This window comes from Schistocerca piceifrons, chromosome 7 (genome assembly GCF_021461385.2).
Source record: "Schistocerca piceifrons isolate TAMUIC-IGC-003096 chromosome 7, iqSchPice1.1, whole genome shotgun sequence".
NCBI lineage: Eukaryota > Metazoa > Arthropoda > Insecta > Orthoptera > Acrididae > Schistocerca > Schistocerca piceifrons.
The window spans coordinates 223,012,869-223,030,977 of NC_060144.1; the positions used below are offsets into that span (position 1 = coordinate 223,012,869).

Genomic DNA, 18,109 nt, shown 5'->3' on the forward strand with positions numbered 1-18,109 from the left:
ATCTCCTAGTATGAAATATAGGCCATAAGTTGAAGAAATTTCTGAGAATATGCGAACGAAGCACAGAGTTGTAAGGATGTGAATCATGACTGTTGGAATAACAGAAGGGAACAGAATCGAATTGTTCGATATGTGGTAATATACAAAGTCAGTCTGTTAGTCTGCGTAGTGAGCCATTCTGGATACAGCTCGCTTGGTAAAACAATTAGCTGTGAAATACAATATTCCAGTTTCAATTCGCCATCCACAAAACAATGTTAACTTGCCAGGACATTTAAAAGTTTTGCATAATACGTTTCCAAGGGAGAGATTCAATCTGTAAACAATGATTTATTTGTTAAAATAAGTACTTCCTACAGTAATTCCAACTATAATCGTATTTATCAGTATTTGTACAGCGCATTCAAACCCTTAAGAAGGTTCTGCCTTCTTTATTAAGGGTACTGTGTGAAGAATGCACTGAATTTTATGTTAAATCTGTCGCTAATCTCTTTTCTGCTACTCCTGATTTCTTCTACGAAACTAGAACGTTTTACCCGAGCTTCCGAGGCTAAGTATTGATCAAAGATACAATGATGGAGTAGCTACAAGGATTTTGTGGTACACCACATCAACCGAGATTTGTATTTAGTGACAAAGTGAATGAGTTGTATCTGCTGTAACCTTCAATTACAAGGTTACTAGATAGAACACGGGAAGCTTTAGTTGGGGAACGACGGACAGTAATCCAAATGCTAATAAAATTATCAGGCCAGTCGGATTACCTGAATAGGTCAAGAGATAGAATAGAAATAAAGGTATCCAACTGGGTAAACTTGAGGCAAAATGGAAAGTGAATGAATAAAAAAGTGTAGAGTTCAAAGGGAAAAAGTGAGTGCTACCTATGGCTGTCTTAATTACAATAACCAGAGCCAAAAAGGTAGAAGATAAAGCGGTGGACAGAGATGAATTACAAATAATAACAATATTAATAATACGAATCAGGAAAATTGAGAGCTGACTATACAGAAGGTTTCATCGAATAGTAATCATAAGCACGTGTCTAGCATATCTCAGAAACAAATTGGTTTCAAGACTGCGTTTTTAAGATATCAGGGGCAGCATGCATTAGGCGAAGAGTTATTTATGGAAAGAGAAGCTTTTCAATGTAAGGTTTCAACACTAATAATAAAAGTTTTAGTAGAATTTTTGTTGGGTAATGGAAATCAGGCTAGATTGTTGCCCATGGATACATGGGAAAGAAGTAGAGATGACCTTCCTTCTCGTTAGTAATGTACAGGTCCAGGATTTTGATGGATCTAAACGCAGGTAAACCAAGGAATAGATGTTCATCACTTTCCAAATATCAACAATCACGTTTCAAAATCCGTGATAACAGTTGCTGGTATAAATTTGTTCACGTTATTAGATAAGGGTTGGATGACTATTCATATTGTGTTGCTTGATTTACTGTGGGAACTGATGAGAATAATTGCAACTCCTAAACAAAACTTACTCAGAACAGGTTTTGAGAGGTATGACAGAATACCCTGTCGCTCGACAAAGTTTCGAGACTTCATCGATAAAAAGTGGAGAAAAAATGAAACGGAAGTTTTAATGCTTCCTGCTTGTGAGAATGGTCGTACAAACCTTGTTGAACTCTCGAGGCACATTGGCTTGAATGTCAGTTACGTCGTCAAAGCGTCGACCTCCCTATGAATTCATGCACTTAAGGGTTTTGTGGTGGGTTCGTTTCGATAACATAAAGTTCGATCACCCATCATGATTTTTTCCAGAAAGAACTGCCCACGTTTTTCATTTCCACCAGGTCGCACCAGGCGTCCATTCACCGTTGCCTTTGCTCATTAGTCAAGGTGTGCGGGACAAATTTTGAACACCTCTTCAAAAGATTCTAGAGAACGTCTTGAACAGTTGATTGGGAGATGTTGTTCCATTGCGATTTGCCATACAACGGCGTTGAAGCACTGCAACCATACGTCTACCACTTAATACTGCCTGCTCGCAACATACTGATGGAATACAAGTCTTCTTTCACTGCTTTCAGTATAAGCTACCACCGTAGTTACTTCACTGACGGGAGATATACGTCAAAAGCTGCGAAAAAAGAGGCGTAAATACCATTAGATATGGGGAATAGGCAGGGTGTGGGAGAAGAAGTGAAAAATCAGTGAGAAAATACTTTTAAGAGTAAATTAACGAATTATTGGGATTAAAAGGAAGGAAAGAGGACAATTAATACAAATTTCAACAAATCATGCAGAGATATTTAGTGAGAGATCGGGGGTAATCCGAGAGTCAGGAATGTATGTTAAAAATTAAATATTTTAAAACGACCTTATCGTATTGCATTCTTAGGATGGATACGTGGCGGGGGAATACAGCGTATGATTACTGGTGATATCACTGAGAGATGAGATAGTTCATTTGTCACCCAGTAGTAGAGGTAAGAAATCCATAAGATGCTATTCGATATGATAGCACCATTAATAAAACAATTGAAATAGAAAGCCAAATGATACTAATAAAATTTTTGTTACACAGCTAGATCAGGTCCATAGGCCATCTTCAGGTATCTTGTTCACCAATGGAAAGAACACATGAGAAGCATTACAAATTTAACATCGCTAACCGGTGTACTTGTTTATGGAAAACTCTCATAATGAAACGTCACATAGTCACATACAATATTTACAGATTAAAATTCATGACTCATCATTGGAAATAGAATTACGACACGTAAAGTTGTGTAGCAGACTGTCTCTTTAAAGATTCTAACCTCCAAATTTAAAACGGCTTGCAATGTCTGCTTACTTTACAAATGAGTTAATACGTTAAATATTTGATATTAATCATATAAAACCTTTAAAGTTGAAAACGAAACCCTGAGTGTGTCTGTTTTTATTCGTTTCAATAATAACCTATAGACAAAGGAAAAAAGACAAGACCGTTGTCTTGTGGAATTACAAGCTAGAAAAAGCGTGGAAAGGGTTGTTTTTGGAAGTCACTAAGTGCTCGCTAAATTAAATACTCGATGAATATAACCTATTTTAGACTCATCCCAATGTGTATGACGTCATAGCTCAAAAAAGATAAAGTGTCAGTCGCCAGTTGCACAAAACCCCATTATTTGTTTCACTTAACGGGTTTCAACAATTTAAACTATCATTTTCAGAAGTGAAATAGGTTCAAGTTATTGATAAGCCAGCGGAAAACCAGAATCGGACTGTAGAGTCCTTTGTTACAGAAACAATAACTTTTTTTGATTGTGTTATATTATTTTGTCGTTGGCTTACTTGTGATTTGGGCCTATTTCATTTATGAAGGTGACAGTTCAAACTGTTAATACCGGTAAAGTGAACCAAATACAGTTACCTTTTCGGTTTGTTGAAATATTCTGCAACTGTCCAACTATAGCTACGAAGATACTCATGGCGTCATATCTCCTGAACTATGTATCGTACAGTGATATAATTTGGCTCGTAGATTCAGTGTCATATGTGCATATCATCCACAAAAGTGATGCGAGAACAGTTATTAGAAAAAAGTAATAAATTGTGTTGTCTGTTGCTGAACTTTTACTGCGTGCATAGTTAAAATCTGATATCCAGTAAACTTATTTCCTTCATTTCGTGGAGGTCGTCATGGGGAAAACGCTTCAGAAAAGTTTACAATTACGCGTAAAATTTGTTGGAGGTCATTAAGAGCACTCATTCTCTAATAGTGTATGAATATGGTATGGATAAATTGCGGGCCGCGAGTTACACAGGCTTTTCACTTTAATTCTTCAGTTATTGTGATAAATATTTGACTTTAAGTTATACCTTTTAAATAGTAGATTACAACAGCTTTTAAATTCATCAATAATTATATAAAAACTAGAAAATCAAATGATTGTTGCCCCCTGGAAATGTTAGACAGGCAACCAGCAACGATGTTGAGTGACCGTTTTAGCCGTTCCGTAATACACATACGTGAACCAATAGGACATTTTGAATCAGTCACGTGATTCAATATTCGTCCCCCATAAAACTCTGCCACATTGAACGATTTCCTGTCATTAGCTGATTCGATTTTCTCCTCGTTTGTTAATTTCGTTCTCATTTAGTAGTCGCTCTCAGCAGCCTCAATACGTCGCACCATCGGTGCCATAACGAGGCAGAGTGTTCCAAGCAATAGATGCGAAAAATGTAAGTAAATTTATTACAGTGGCTGTCTCAGACATCTTCCCACTGCGTTTGATCTTACTTATAATACCCTCACAGTCACTGTCAGGCTAGGAAGCTATGTCTCAGAGATCTGGCTGCTACAGCAACAATAACTAACGTTTTCATTCGTCTGATGGCTTACATCTAAACTGTCTTTGTAACCATTTAGAGAGGTTGCTTCCATTTCTATTCTGAGGACGTATAGGCTCGTAAGTTTGCCTCTACGGCCTACTGGCTGCTAAGCAGAATTACTGTGCTTAACAATTTTCTGCATTAACGAACCCACATAGTACGAGAACGCATCATGTTAAATAACGGGAATTGTAATGCTACCGAGTGAGCAGAACCATCCAAACCAACTCTGAGATAAAGGTATTCAATGTGTAGACCTGCTACTGGTCGTCCTTTAAGTAACTCGCCTGTGAACGCCTGGAAGAATACTAACAGCTTCCATAAAGGTTACAGGACTCTAACTAAACAACGTTATCTTTTAGGAGGATGAAAATGGTATGACTGTAGGAGTGTTTCTTTGTGAATATTTTGATATGCAGTCAATAGAATTCTCACATTGACTTTATTATTTCTTTTATGAAAATCAGTGAACTTCATTTCAGTATGCCTGTACACACTTTTAATCTGTGGACTGACTAACTTCAAGTGCACATTAACAATATGTCAATCTAAGAGTAGATTACGATCATGTCATTTCAGTAACAAGTTTTTATTCTAGAAATTTTTACATCTTTTAATCAAAATTAAGTTTATTTTTTACAATTAATCAGTATGTAGGTTCATTCCTGTTGATGTTACGTTACTGTGTTTGATCTAATTTCCCTCAAATACTACGCGGAAACATCCAAAAGAATTTTAGATCTCTAGCTCAAACCGATATTTTGTGCACATAGGAAACATGTCAGGAAATTTAAATCTTGGGAACTACAGTTCATATATTTGATGTATGAACGCCTCTCTTGTTCCTAACACACTTCACTTGCATCACCTTCTTGTTCACATATTCCTCTATCTTCTCTCTTCCCTTTCTTGTCTCTCTAGTTGCCTCAATGAATAAATTTCCCACAATGATTGATTTTCTTGTATTAAACCAAGAATATATCCTTAGCAACTCCAAAACTACGCCACTGTTAACTGCCCCACGTTAAAACAAATTACAGGTATAATAACATTCGAGGAACTCTAACTATAGAAAAGTTTATAAGACAACTAATACTCGAAAACCAAATACGTACAAGGAAGCATAAGAGCTTCGCTGAGCTTATCTTCCAACAGGGCTGTCGACCTGAATAACATTTGTATAGTACATTGTTTCTCGAAGAGGAGTCTAGTGAAACACTGACCTGTGGAAGCAGCGGAAACTTGTACAAGGATGCTCGCCAAGAGATTTTCAAGTTGATTTTCAAACAATTTACTAATGTCCAACTCAATTCTTTTGAAGACCAGTTTGTTCAAAAAAACTCTGCACCTAGACATAAGATGAAAAACAAGACAAAATATTTTTTTGAAGCGGATTCACAGGCAATTTTCTTTAAAGGCATACTTGATGCTGTTGATGTACCATTTGCCAACGGATACAAGAGAGTCATACAAATTTAGTTTCTCCTGGTTAAGCTTACACTCACTCCTTCAGTGCCTATTAAATCAATGTGTAATAAAGACAGTGAAAAGAGGTACGCGTGAGGGATTTTGGCTTCTACACGCGATGGTGACGAGGTAGTTCTGTTACCATTCAGTGGACAGTAACAACATTCAACAGATTTTTTTCATGTATTTTAATGCAACTTTATAGTTATACGTACTTGGCACTTCTTTGATAATAGCTAAAGGGTGGCGATCATAGAAGTCGGCAGGCAAGTAGTATCACGGAAAATGAAAGAAAGCACAAGCACTCTCCGTCCAGATCTTCCACGACAGATTTTATACCTGGTGTAGAAACGACGTGAGTATAGAAAGTTCGCACAGACATGGTGTCCGATACCCAGTGACCAGTTTTCGTCCAAAGCACTGGGCGAGTTGATTCGTTTGTTGAGAAAGGAAGGCCTACAAACGTTTGTCACCTTTCGGCCGGTCGGAGATGACAGAATCGACGCGCAGCCGTGCCAATCTTTCTCAAACAGTTTTATAGAAAATGTTATGTAAAATTTTTGATTTCTGCTCGACTTGTAGCTTTATATGTCAGTTTCATTCTGACGCACCCATCATTTCGTTAATGGTCTCAGTTATTGGGTTATTCAGGTGGAAGTAACACAGTACGAAGTTTGTAAAGGCGTGCAACGAATACAACGAGTAACTGGGGTCTCTACATTTTGTGTTTGGTGCATATTACGTAATATGTAGCTGCATATGAAATTTAGCTAGCATAATTAATGTTTCTTTAGACTTGGGTGGAGTTCTCCGTCTGACATCAGTCTCGAGAAAACAGATGTGACATGTGCTCACTCATTTGTGATCGCACCGCGTCAGTGATAGAACCAGAGTGAAATATCCACAACATTCCTCTTATTACATAAATTGGTTGTGATATCAAAATGAAATTTAGGCAAATGATAGCACACAAAGAGGAGAGTATTTTGCCGTATGGTTACTATGCAAAATTTCGTTATCTACCGTGTTATTCCACTATCTACAGACCTTCCGGATGAAAGAATGTAATTTTTAAGGGCCATCGATAGCTGGTGAAACAATAAATGCTACTGGTTTTGGAACAACTTAAGTGAAGTCATTACACGTTTATTTTTTTTCGAGGACGTACTTTTTCATAAGCTACTGATGTTACATTTTCTCAATTCCTCACTTAATAAACTACTGTTTCGGAATTGTCTCCCAACTGTGTCTGCACCAACATGTTATAAGGTGACATTTTGTTTTGGCAAAAGAAGAAAATTTTAACATGGCAACAGGAGAAACGTGTAGGTTTTACTCGAAATTCCCCACTTGTGACATCCTCTGACACTTACAAATAGTTAAGAAACCGGGCAAAATAGACAGCAGCATTTTCGGCGGAATTATTTACAGATACTAACCAAAGAAGTGGTGACAGATATCTTTGAAAGGCCACCGTGCAAGTGAGGGCGTGAAGCGGTCACACTTAATATTTACGAAAAATGTGAGTGTAGCGCTTAGTTTAGAACGGCAGTTCCCCTCTTTTGCTCAGCATTTCCCCTGCAGCGCTGGCCCACAGCCCCCATCACTGCCGTTCTCCCCAATCATACCGTGCCATCTGAGCATCTACCGGCCATAGTTGCAGTGCATCGCCCTGGAAGCACCGTGGTACCGCGTTCGGATGTGCTGTCGAGGAGGGTGCCCACAGCACGGTCGTCTTCGGCCTTTGGTGGCGGGAGGGACGGCGGCGCAGGAGGCCCGCAACACAGTGCGGTGGTGGTGTGACGGTCAGCATGGTTGGTTCCCAAGCAGTTGATCCGGGTTCGATTCCCGGCCACCGCAGGAGGATTGTCTCTTTTACGTAACGTAGGAGTGTCTGCGTGAACTGTACCGAGGGCAGCAACTTGATTTAACAACTTTCATAACTCCCTATCTTTAATGTACTTGGTCTAAGTATTTGTAAATACATTGAAAGTTATGATATGTTCGATTGGAGGGAGGACAACGCATTAAATATTTACTTTTCAGGTGTGTACACAGAGCTCAGTGAAATTAGCATATCATAAACAATTCTCCCGCAAATCAACAATGGTACTTTGATACTTTTGTTTTGGCGTTCAGATACTGTGGTAAACATTGCAATTCAACAGCAGATTGACTTTATCTCTGATTTCCTGGGGAAGTTTATAATAAAATAATAATATATATGCTTGCTGTGAGTACTTGAGGCAACTACACATACCTGTACATACAACAAATTTCTTTAGCACGAATTGTAAGTGGCATAGAGCCAGATCTGCAATGATATAGTTATCACAAAGGCATTACACTGTATGAATTATTTTAAATTTTAGTCTGGATTTTATACTTCAAGGAAACATACCGATCTCTGCATTTCAGTTACCTTGAAATGTTTTAACATATTTTACAGTTCTATCAAGTGTACATATTATGACCTATGTCCAGCTAACTTCGGAATGTTTGATGAAAAACTGCCACACTTGACCATTATGCTATACGCTCCAGTCTGTTACGGTAATTTTTTGATCTGTGCGCATCAGTTACTTTGCATCCTGCTCTGTGTGATAAAGACTAGGAATTTTAACTGTGAGTAAGAAAAGTTTGAGTGGCACATGTTAATTCAGTGCCTCGCCTCTCAGAATGCTATCTCAATAAATTATATCTCTTTTCAAGAGCACATACAGATTATCATTGATAAGGCCTTTCAAAATTAGGCACTAGAATACAGGGAAACGACAAAATCTGTTGTGTCAAACATACAAAGTCTGTCATCAGCTAAATGGAAATCATAAAACTCACATGACACGAAAGCAGCCTATTTGCCGAAGGAAATACAAAACTACCAGGACGCCTAAGTGAAAGTTTCATCCTTACCGCGATGTGACTAGCTCTCTCGCACCTCATTTGTGTTTTTATGACAATATTTATGCAGTAGACACTCAAGATGACATAATGTGTAGGCGTATACGATTACAAAACACAAACTGTTTTGCAGCGCGGCATTAGCCGAGCGGTCTCAGGCGCTGCAGTCGTGGACTGTGAAGCTCGTCCCGGTGGAGGTTCGAGTCCTCCCTCGGGCATGGGTGTGTGTGTGTTTGTCCTTAGGATAATTTAGGTTAAGTACTGTGTAAGCTTAGGGACTGATGACCTTAGCAGTTAAGTCCCATAAGATTTCACATACATTTGAACACAAACTGTTTCGAAACATTACATTGTACTGTTTCATTTGTTTCGAAACTGTTATGTGTTTCAGTTAGCCCATCACATTGCAGTAGCGGATGGGTATGTTCAATTGCCGAGCGGTCTGGTGATATTGGTGATCAGAGCGGTTGCTGTCCATCACACAAAGGATAATGAGTCAGAACATTTTCTGCTGATAAGAAGCATTTGGCTTAGGTATGTTCAGTTGCCAAGGGTCTGGTACCGAGCGAAGTGGTGCAGTGGTTAGCACACTGTACTCGCATTCGGGAGGACGACGGTTCAATCCCGGGTCCGGCCATCCTGATTTAGGTTTCCCGTGATTTTCCTAAATCACTCCAGGCAAATACCGGAATGGTTCCTTTGAAAGCGCGCGGCCGACTTCCTTCCCTAATCCGATGAGACCGATGACCTCGTTGTTTGGTCTCTTCACACAAGCAACCCAAACTCAAGGGTCTGGTGATTTCGCTGGTAACGACGGTTACTGGGCAGCACACTGTTCAGATACCAGGTGTCTGGCGATATTGCTGATAAAGACGGTTGCTGAGCAGGCACTGAGTGACACTAGTTGAGTTATTATGCAGAAAACCAAATGTGACCGCGAGTTTTCAAAAATGGCTCTAAGCACTATGGTACTTAACATCTTAGGTCATCAGTCCCCTACACTTAGAACTACTTACACCTAACCAACCTAAGGACATCACACACATCCATGCCCGAGGCAGGATTAGAATCTGCGACCGTAGCAGCTTCGTGGTTCCGGACAGAAGCGTGTAGAACCGCTCGGTCGCAGCCTCCGGCACTGCGAGTTTTAACAGATGACCTGCCCACCAAAAAGGCTGGGATGGAACCTACGTGACGTGGGCGAATGAATTCTAGAACAGGCAGGCCCGCACACCACAAAGCCGGTGATGGAACTTACGTGAAGTGGGCGAACGAATTCTGGAATAGGCTGCTCACTTGATACCACCGTTCACGTATACGCCCATCCTTGGACACAGGCGGAACCTACTCTTGACAGTGAAAAAAACAGAGTGCCATTCTGTTCTACAGTCGATTAATTCATGACACGGGACTAGTAATAACTATCAGTGTATTGGTGGCAGCGGTAGCCTGGCCACAGGCAAAAGCGCTCTTAATTCAGCTGCAAATAGAAGTTTCCTACAGGTCCCTGATGACACAGCAGGCTCAACGTGTGCCCAGATTTCGTCTGTGGATGATGTTCGGTCGGCCACCGCTGTTCGCACAGTGCGTTGATCGTCACGTGCGTTTGTACTACGCAGATGTCCTGAACGTGATCCACAATTGTGGGAATGTTCCACAGATCGCTGCTGAAAGTAGCGGCACACCACTGATACATTGTGCCCAACATGTGCAGCATTCCTGCGATACGTCCATCCAGCTTCCCGCAGGATTGCAATGTGACCCTTTTCAGGTGGCTGAAACTGTTCAGTAGGATTACATACTTGTCGATGGGGCACGGTTGTATCCTGGAATAAATGGTGCGCCGGCCGCGGTGGCCGAGCGTCTCTAGGAGCTTCAGTCCGGAACCGCGAGACTGCTGCGGTGGCAGGTTCGAATCCTGCCTCGGGCATGGATGTGTATGATGTCCTTAGGTTAGTTAGGTTTAAGTAGTTCTAAGTTCTAAGGAACTGATGACCTTAGATGTTAAGTCCCATAGTGCTCAGAACCACTTGAACCACTTGAATAAATGCTGCAAGCACTGTTCACCTCTAAACTCAGCACAGTTCCAGCCTGTTAGAGTCATAACAGAGGATGCACAAATAGGCCTCTTAAGCGCCATCTGATCGCCGATGATCGTGGCAAATGAATCACAAACACAACAACCCTTCAGTTTGCACATATTAGGACCTGAGGCCACTGAACACATTCCCTGAGGTGGATGCAGTGTTTCTTGAACAGTGTAAACGTCACTGAAATTGAATTTAACCGTTCAGAGGAAAATCGAAGTATTCGCTCCAACGTCGGTGACTCTAATTTTCGTTTCCTAATGCTGGAAACATCTTCTATTAGTAGAAGACGATCAGTTAGACACAGCAATTACCAATGTTGTAAATACGCACTATGTAAAGCACTCGCTTCATTCAAGGAAATTTTCCATATGTTATCTAGCCATTCAGCAGTATAAAATAAAATAATTATTAAAATTTGCTATATAGGTCCATCCAATAAACATTAGCGAGTCGAGAAGTTTTCTGTTCCTCTGCAGTGCCGTTATGCATACCAATGAGGTCGCAGAGAAGTTCTGTAGCTGATGTTTGAAAAGTTCTTTGGATTAAACGGCAAGAAAAGTGCGAGATCTAATGTTGCGGATGTGAGTTGCATGTCTGATAAAATCACCCTATAATATCCTTTCAGATCTGCATGTGAGGAAAAACATAGTGAACAAAGTGCGTGTACCTTCGGTAATCTAACTCCGAAATGATAAAGTATTTGTAAGACTGAACTGAGCGAGAAATTCTAAATCAGTAGTACCATTTTTGTTCTGTAATCATATTCAGTAAATATAACGGACTGTATGTTGTTCAGCAAAATCACAGCTCACGACAAGCCCGAATGTACAACCATCAACTTTTGGGGCACGCGAAGGGAAATCTTTTCATTAATGTTCTTAGACTTAATAATGTGGACAACACCGCCACACAGAACTGAAGCCTTGCTTTAACTAATATACTTGTTAGTCAACATTTTTCTTTTCAGTAAGCAGTCTTCTGACTGGTTTGATGCGGCCCACAACCAGTTCTTGTCCTGTGCCGATCTCTTCAACTCAGAGTTGCACTTCCAACGTATCTCCTCAATAAGTTGCTGAATGTATTCCAATCTCTGTCTTCCTCTACAGTTTTTGCCCTCTACAGCTCCAACTATTACCATGGAATTCATTCCCCGATTTTTTAACTTATGCCCCATCATCCTGTTCCTTCACCTTGTCAGTGTTTTCCACATATTCCTTTCCTCTCCGACTCTGTGCAGAAGTTCCTCATTCCTTACCTTATCAGCCCACCTAATTTTCAACATTCATCTGTAGCACCACATTTCAAATTCTTCAATTCTTTTCTGTTCCGATTTTCCCACAGTCCACGTCTCAGCACCATGCAGTGCTGTTCTCCAAATTTAAGTTCTCAGAATTTCATTCTCAAATTAAGGGCTATGTTTGATACTAGTAGACTTCGTTTGGCCAGGCATTTCGTTTTTTCCAGTGCTAATCTGCTTTTGATATCCTTCTTGCTCCGTCCGTCATGGGCTATTTTGCTGTCGAGATAGTAGAATTCCTTAAATTCATCTACTTCGCGACCATTAATCCTAACGGAAAGTTTCTTGCTGTTCTCATTTCTGCTGCTTCTCATTACTTTCGCCTTTCTTCAATTTTCTCGCAATCGATATTTTGTACTCAGTAGATTGTTCATACCCTTCAGCATATCTTGTAAATCTTCTTCATTTTCACTGTGGATGGAAATGTCGTCAGCAAATCTTATGATAGGTATCCTTGCCCCTTCGATTTTAATTCCACTCTTGAATTTTTCTTTTATTCCCATAATTGCTTCTTCCATGTATAAAGTGAACAGTACATCTCTGTCTTACACACTATAAAGTGAACAGTACATCTCTGTCTTACACACTTTTTAGTCCAAGCACTTCGTTCTCGATGTTCCACTTTGATTATTCCGTCTTGGCTCTTGCACATATTGTATATTACGCGTCTCTCCCTATATAGCTTACCGTCTTTTAATTAAAATTTCGAACATGTTGCACCATTTGACACAGTCGATCGCTTTTTCCACGTCGACAAATTCCATGAAAGTGTGTTGCTTTTTCTTTAGTCTTGCTTTGAATCGTAACGCCAGAACTGCCTCTTGGTGCCTTCACATTTTCTAAATCAAAACAGATCTTCGTCTAACAGATCTTCAATTTTCTTTCTTCTGTATGTTATTCTTGTCAGCAGCTTGGATGCATGAGCTGTATTCCTGAATTTCTGTGAGAAATTTTTCACTTCCTTCTTTCGGCTATCAGCTCAACTATTTCTTCTGTTACTAACGGTTCCTCGCAGTTACTTTCTTTGTACCTATGTTTTTTTCCAACTTCCGCGACTACCCTTTTTAGAGACTTCCTCAGCTTTAGAGACTTCAAAAGAACTGCCCAATGTGGTATCTCATATAGCTGTATCTGTAGCCTTAGAAAATTTCATGCGATCTTTTTTATTCCTTAGTACGTCCGTATCGGGCTTATTTGAGTATTATCTCTCCGTGACTATTCTCTTCAACTTCAGTTTACTCTTCATCAGTACTGAATTCTGATCTGAGTCTATATCTACTCTTGGGTACGCCCTAGAAACTAGTATCTGATTTCAGAATGTCTTCATGACGATCAAGCCTTTTCCAAGAGTATTCGCGTTTACGAGCAGATATCAATTGCAGAACACCTGGTACCAAGCCCTGTAACGCTTTCTTCTATTCCTTCCCCTACAACTGCATTCCAGTCCCCATGACTATCAGATTTTCACCTTCCATTATGTACTGTACTACCCTTTCAGTATCCTCATATACTTTTCTGACTCATCATCATCCTGTGACGTCGGCATGTGTACTTAAACACCCTTGTCGCTGTTGGTTTGCTGTCGACTCTAATAAGAACAACCGTGTCACTGATCTGTTTGCAGTAACTCATTCTCTGCCCAACTTTCCTCTTCCCGTTATACCATTTTCTGCTGCTACCCTATACTAATCCGATCAGAAATCCTTGCCTTCTTTCCGTTTCACTTCCCTGACCCCTACTATATCTAGATTGAGCCTTTGCATTTCCCTTTTCAGATATTTTAGCTTCCCCACCATGTTCAAACTTCTGACATTCCACGATCCGACTCGTAGGATGTTATAATTTGGTTGATTATTCAATCTTTTTCTCATTGTTACCTCCCTCTTGGCAGTCTCCTCCTGGATATCGGAACATGGAATTATTCCGGAATTTTTTGCCAACGAAGAGATCATCATGACGCTTTTCCAATTAAGGGCCACATGTCCTGTAGATACCCGTTGTGTCTTTAATGCAGTGGTTTCCATTGCCTTCTTCAACCTCATGCCGTTGATAATTACTGGTTCTTCCACCTTCAGACGCAGTTTCCCACACTAAGTGCCCTTAACCTCTGTCCGCGCCTCCGACCTCGTTGACATGGCCGTTGGCAGAACGATGGTGGGTGACTTCATCTGACGGAAGTCTTTGGCCCACAAAGCTGATGATTTTTGTTCAAAATCTAATCGGTTGCAGGATCCAAACGTGGGACCGAGGACATTTTGATTCATAATCGAAAATACTCACCCTATACCTCGGGTGAGAAATCCGTCTTCAGCGAAATAATTGTAGCTTATTTTTGTATATCAGAAGAGTAACAGCGTACATCGTCCAATTTATATGCTTCATGTTCCACTGTTGGCGAATTTTAAATTAAATTATGACCCTGAATGCATTGAAAAGCTTATTGTGAAAGAGAAATGCTCCTTTCGAAAGTGAGCACAGGTTTGTGAAGCTTTTTTACATGATCCTTAAAGTATTAAAATCACAGACACAGCTAGAAAGACCGAATGCTATTTTGTAGGTTTCTTAAACGTATTCATTTCCGTTCCATATCATCAGCTGACAGCAGTAACTCCATAAATTTGTCCTGGGTTTAAATATCGTATCTTGAAAAATAAAGCCTTATAATGAGTGGCGGAAGGGTAAGTCCGATAAGCCATCTACTGACCATTTAGCTACAAAACCTCATCCACTCCATGTAAGATCTGTATTCCTAAGTTAACTGCTGAATTTTGACATCTGGAAGAAGGCAAAAAATACTCGTAGATATTCAACACCAACCGTTTCTCTGCCTTGAGACCGTATTGTGTGTGCCTCTAGAGTTGTGCAAATACCGTGAGCTACCGTAGACCATCATAAGCAAACACAGACTTCACCAATTTTCCTAGTAGCTTTGGTCGTAACGTGTACATTAGGTGTCCTGTATAACTATTGGGCCTTACCTCATTACGATCGCATCCTTTACGTATGCGATCAGTGTCTTACTAGATTCCCCTAAAAACTGGAAGCAGTGATCCATCTACAAACTGTGTGAGGCTATATAAAGAACCAGGTAACATGCAGAACATTTTTGTTCTACATGTGTATCCTCGTGTCTGTTACACAAAAGCAAACAGTACTTATAACAAAATTGGAATTGTCAATGTTTAATTCAGGTTTTATTCGAAAATTGTTGATTTATATTGTGAAACAAGATCATATGATCATTAAGAAGATCGTTCTATAGAGTACAAAACAACAATATCTGTATATACATAGGGTGATTCACGAAGATATGCCAATATTTTAATATGTTATTCTACAAGTAAAACTAAAGAAGAAAGTTCGTACAAACATAAGTCCGCAAATGTTTAGTTACGGAGTTACGAAGCCGGCCGTGGTGGCCGAGCGGTTCTAAGCGCTACAGTCTGGAACCGCGCGACCGCTACGGTCGCAGGTTCGAATCCTGCCTCGGGCATGGATGTGTGTGTTGTCCTTAGGTTAGTTAGGTTTAAGTAGTTCTAAGTTCTAGGTGACTGATGACCTCAGAAGTTAAGTCCCATAGTGCTGAGAGCCATTTGAACCATTTGAACGGAGTTACGGCGAATAAAAAATTTTGCCTGAAATTTAGCAGCTTCGCTAAAGCACGATTTCCATTTCCTTTGTTGTTATTGATCTGGTGACTCTAATAAAACATGTCCCAGACGTGTATCTGCAGTAGTTTTCCAGAACATCCAGACTAGCAAAGAAGCAAGGAAGTAATTTCGTAAAATTTTTGATTTGTTAACTACTTGGCCCAGTTTGTTTTTTAAATTTCAGACAGTAGCACAAAGTTTTCAACAGAAGTTGCAGGGAATTTAATTTTGGAAAAATGGTGGTAATAATGTTAACTGAAACTGTATGAATGTGTCAGATAATCTGCTTTTATTGATACCATAACACACGTGATTACATTTTAAACCGGAAAAAACAAAGCTCAGTCTTAAGGTAGTTGTACAGTGCACATAAATTTCACAATACATTCACAATAAATGTTCAAAATTGTCTCCACCGAGTTCAATGTATTTAACTGCACATGTAACAACAGATTTTTTTGCTCATTTCAGTTACACATGGTTGTTCTTAATTTCGCCTATTGCACTCATTATGCACGCAAGTAATACCTCACGTGTACTGACTTTGCCATGTTTTATTAGATTCACCAGATCATTAACAAAAATAAATGGAAATCGTGCTTTACTTGAACCCCACACAGTCGTGCGATGGTTTCATATTAGTGAAGTTGCCAATTTTCAGACCAAATCTTTTATTAGCCGTAACTCCGTAACTAAACATTTGCGGACCTATGTTCACAAGAACTTTTTTCTTTAGTTTTACTTCTAGAATAACATATTAAAATATTTGCATCTCTTCAAAAATGGCTCTATGAACTATGGGACTTAACATCGGAGGTCATCAGTCCCCTAGAACTAAGAACTACTTAAACATAACTAACCTAAGGACATCACACACATCCATGCCCGAGGCAGGATTCGAACCTGCGGTCGTAGCGGTCGCGCGGTTCCAGACTGAAGCGCCTAGATCCGCACGGCAACACCGGCTGACTGCATATCTTCGTGACTCACCCTATATATAATGTTTGTGGATGAAAACTGTACTTACGTCAAAAGTAATTGCTTTGGTTACGTAAGAGTGCAGAAGATAAGCGATAAACTGATTTTTTTCACTTATAAAATGCAATTTATGTTCTGTATAAACATAAAATGCACAACAGACTAACACTAAATGATATGCAACGCTGTGTTCTAATTAAACAACCAACAAATAAAAAACCAAAGAGACGGTGCCGGCTGCCAGTTTCTCTCTTACACATTAATTATGTTTCTTTTGCAACCAATCCTACCAATACCACAGGTCAACCTAGCATGTTATAGGTCATTTATGTAGTACACCAAAACTACCGAACTGTGGTTTTGGTACAGAAAAAGTCCATGTGAGACTGGTTACACTGTATGAGACTAATGCATGTTAGCGCCACGTGCCAAATACCTGCCAAGACGTGATATGTATACAAATGTAGCTTCCCCTTGGGTATAAGACACATGTCCACAACAGCGTGTACAGGGACCTGAACCAAATCAGAGACATCATTCCATCCCTAATCTGGTGCTTCGGGAAATAGTTTCAGTGTTGCTATCTTTTCAGAAACTGCTCTCCGCACAATTCGTTTGTTACTCGTTGTCGGCTGTTTCCAGTGGAGCGCTATATCAGCACTTACCCCGTACAGGAGCACACTATTCTCCATCAGAGCGCCGCAGCAGCCCAGAAAGGCCACCAGCATTATGATGATGCCACCAGCCAGCAGCACGTAGAGGCCGGTGAAGAACTCTTCGATGCTGAGGTCGTTCACCCACTCGTTGAAGCCAGGCTCGGTCTTAAGCCACAGCGTAAGCCCCACCATGGACACGCCCACGAGCTGCAACAATACAAGGAACGTGTAAAAATAAAAGCATTCGACAATACCAACAGGTCCACAATGTTCGACGTTCTACAGAAAACAGCTGCAATTTGCAAACATAGGCGAGTACTGTACAATGTATACAAGAACCAAGAGGGAAAGTAGGAATGTGAGAAACAATCGCTTCCATTAGCAATTATAAACTGCAGTGCCTGCATTGTTAAGAAGAAAGACGCAATATTTATTCGGACATCCGTGCCTGTCCGAAGGTACAGGCAATGTGGTGACTACAGCCGTTAAAAACACACGACAAGTATCTGCGGCTGCGAATTCGAACAATCATCAGCTGTTTAAGGGAATATCGACATCGAAACTTGGTGCCAGTCCGGGGCTCGTACCCAAATTTCCCATTTTACGCGAGCGATCGCCTTAAGCGCTTTGGCTATTTGTGCACGAAGCGCGGTCAGACGTCACAACCTGTACTCTTATACATGTTACGTAATTCTCGTATCGGAAGGGGGCACGCATGGACGTCCGTGGGAAT

The 18,109-nt window shown here is 40.3% G+C and overlaps 1 protein-coding gene across 1 annotated transcript in view; it reads right to left on the reverse strand.

The window, feature by feature from the left end:
• Positions 1-17,783, reverse strand: part of LOC124805563 (tetraspanin-2A) — a 298,806-nt gene extending 281,023 nt beyond the window's left edge. The window contains exons 1-2 of the mRNA XM_047266130.1: positions 17,778-17,783; positions 17,386-17,583 (exon numbers count right to left, since the gene is read on the reverse strand). Coding sequence (XP_047122086.1) covers positions 17,386-17,583; positions 17,778-17,783 — 204 coding nt within the window. The remainder of the gene's footprint in view (positions 1-17,385; positions 17,584-17,777) is intronic.
• Between the last annotated feature and the right edge of the window lie 326 nt (positions 17,784-18,109).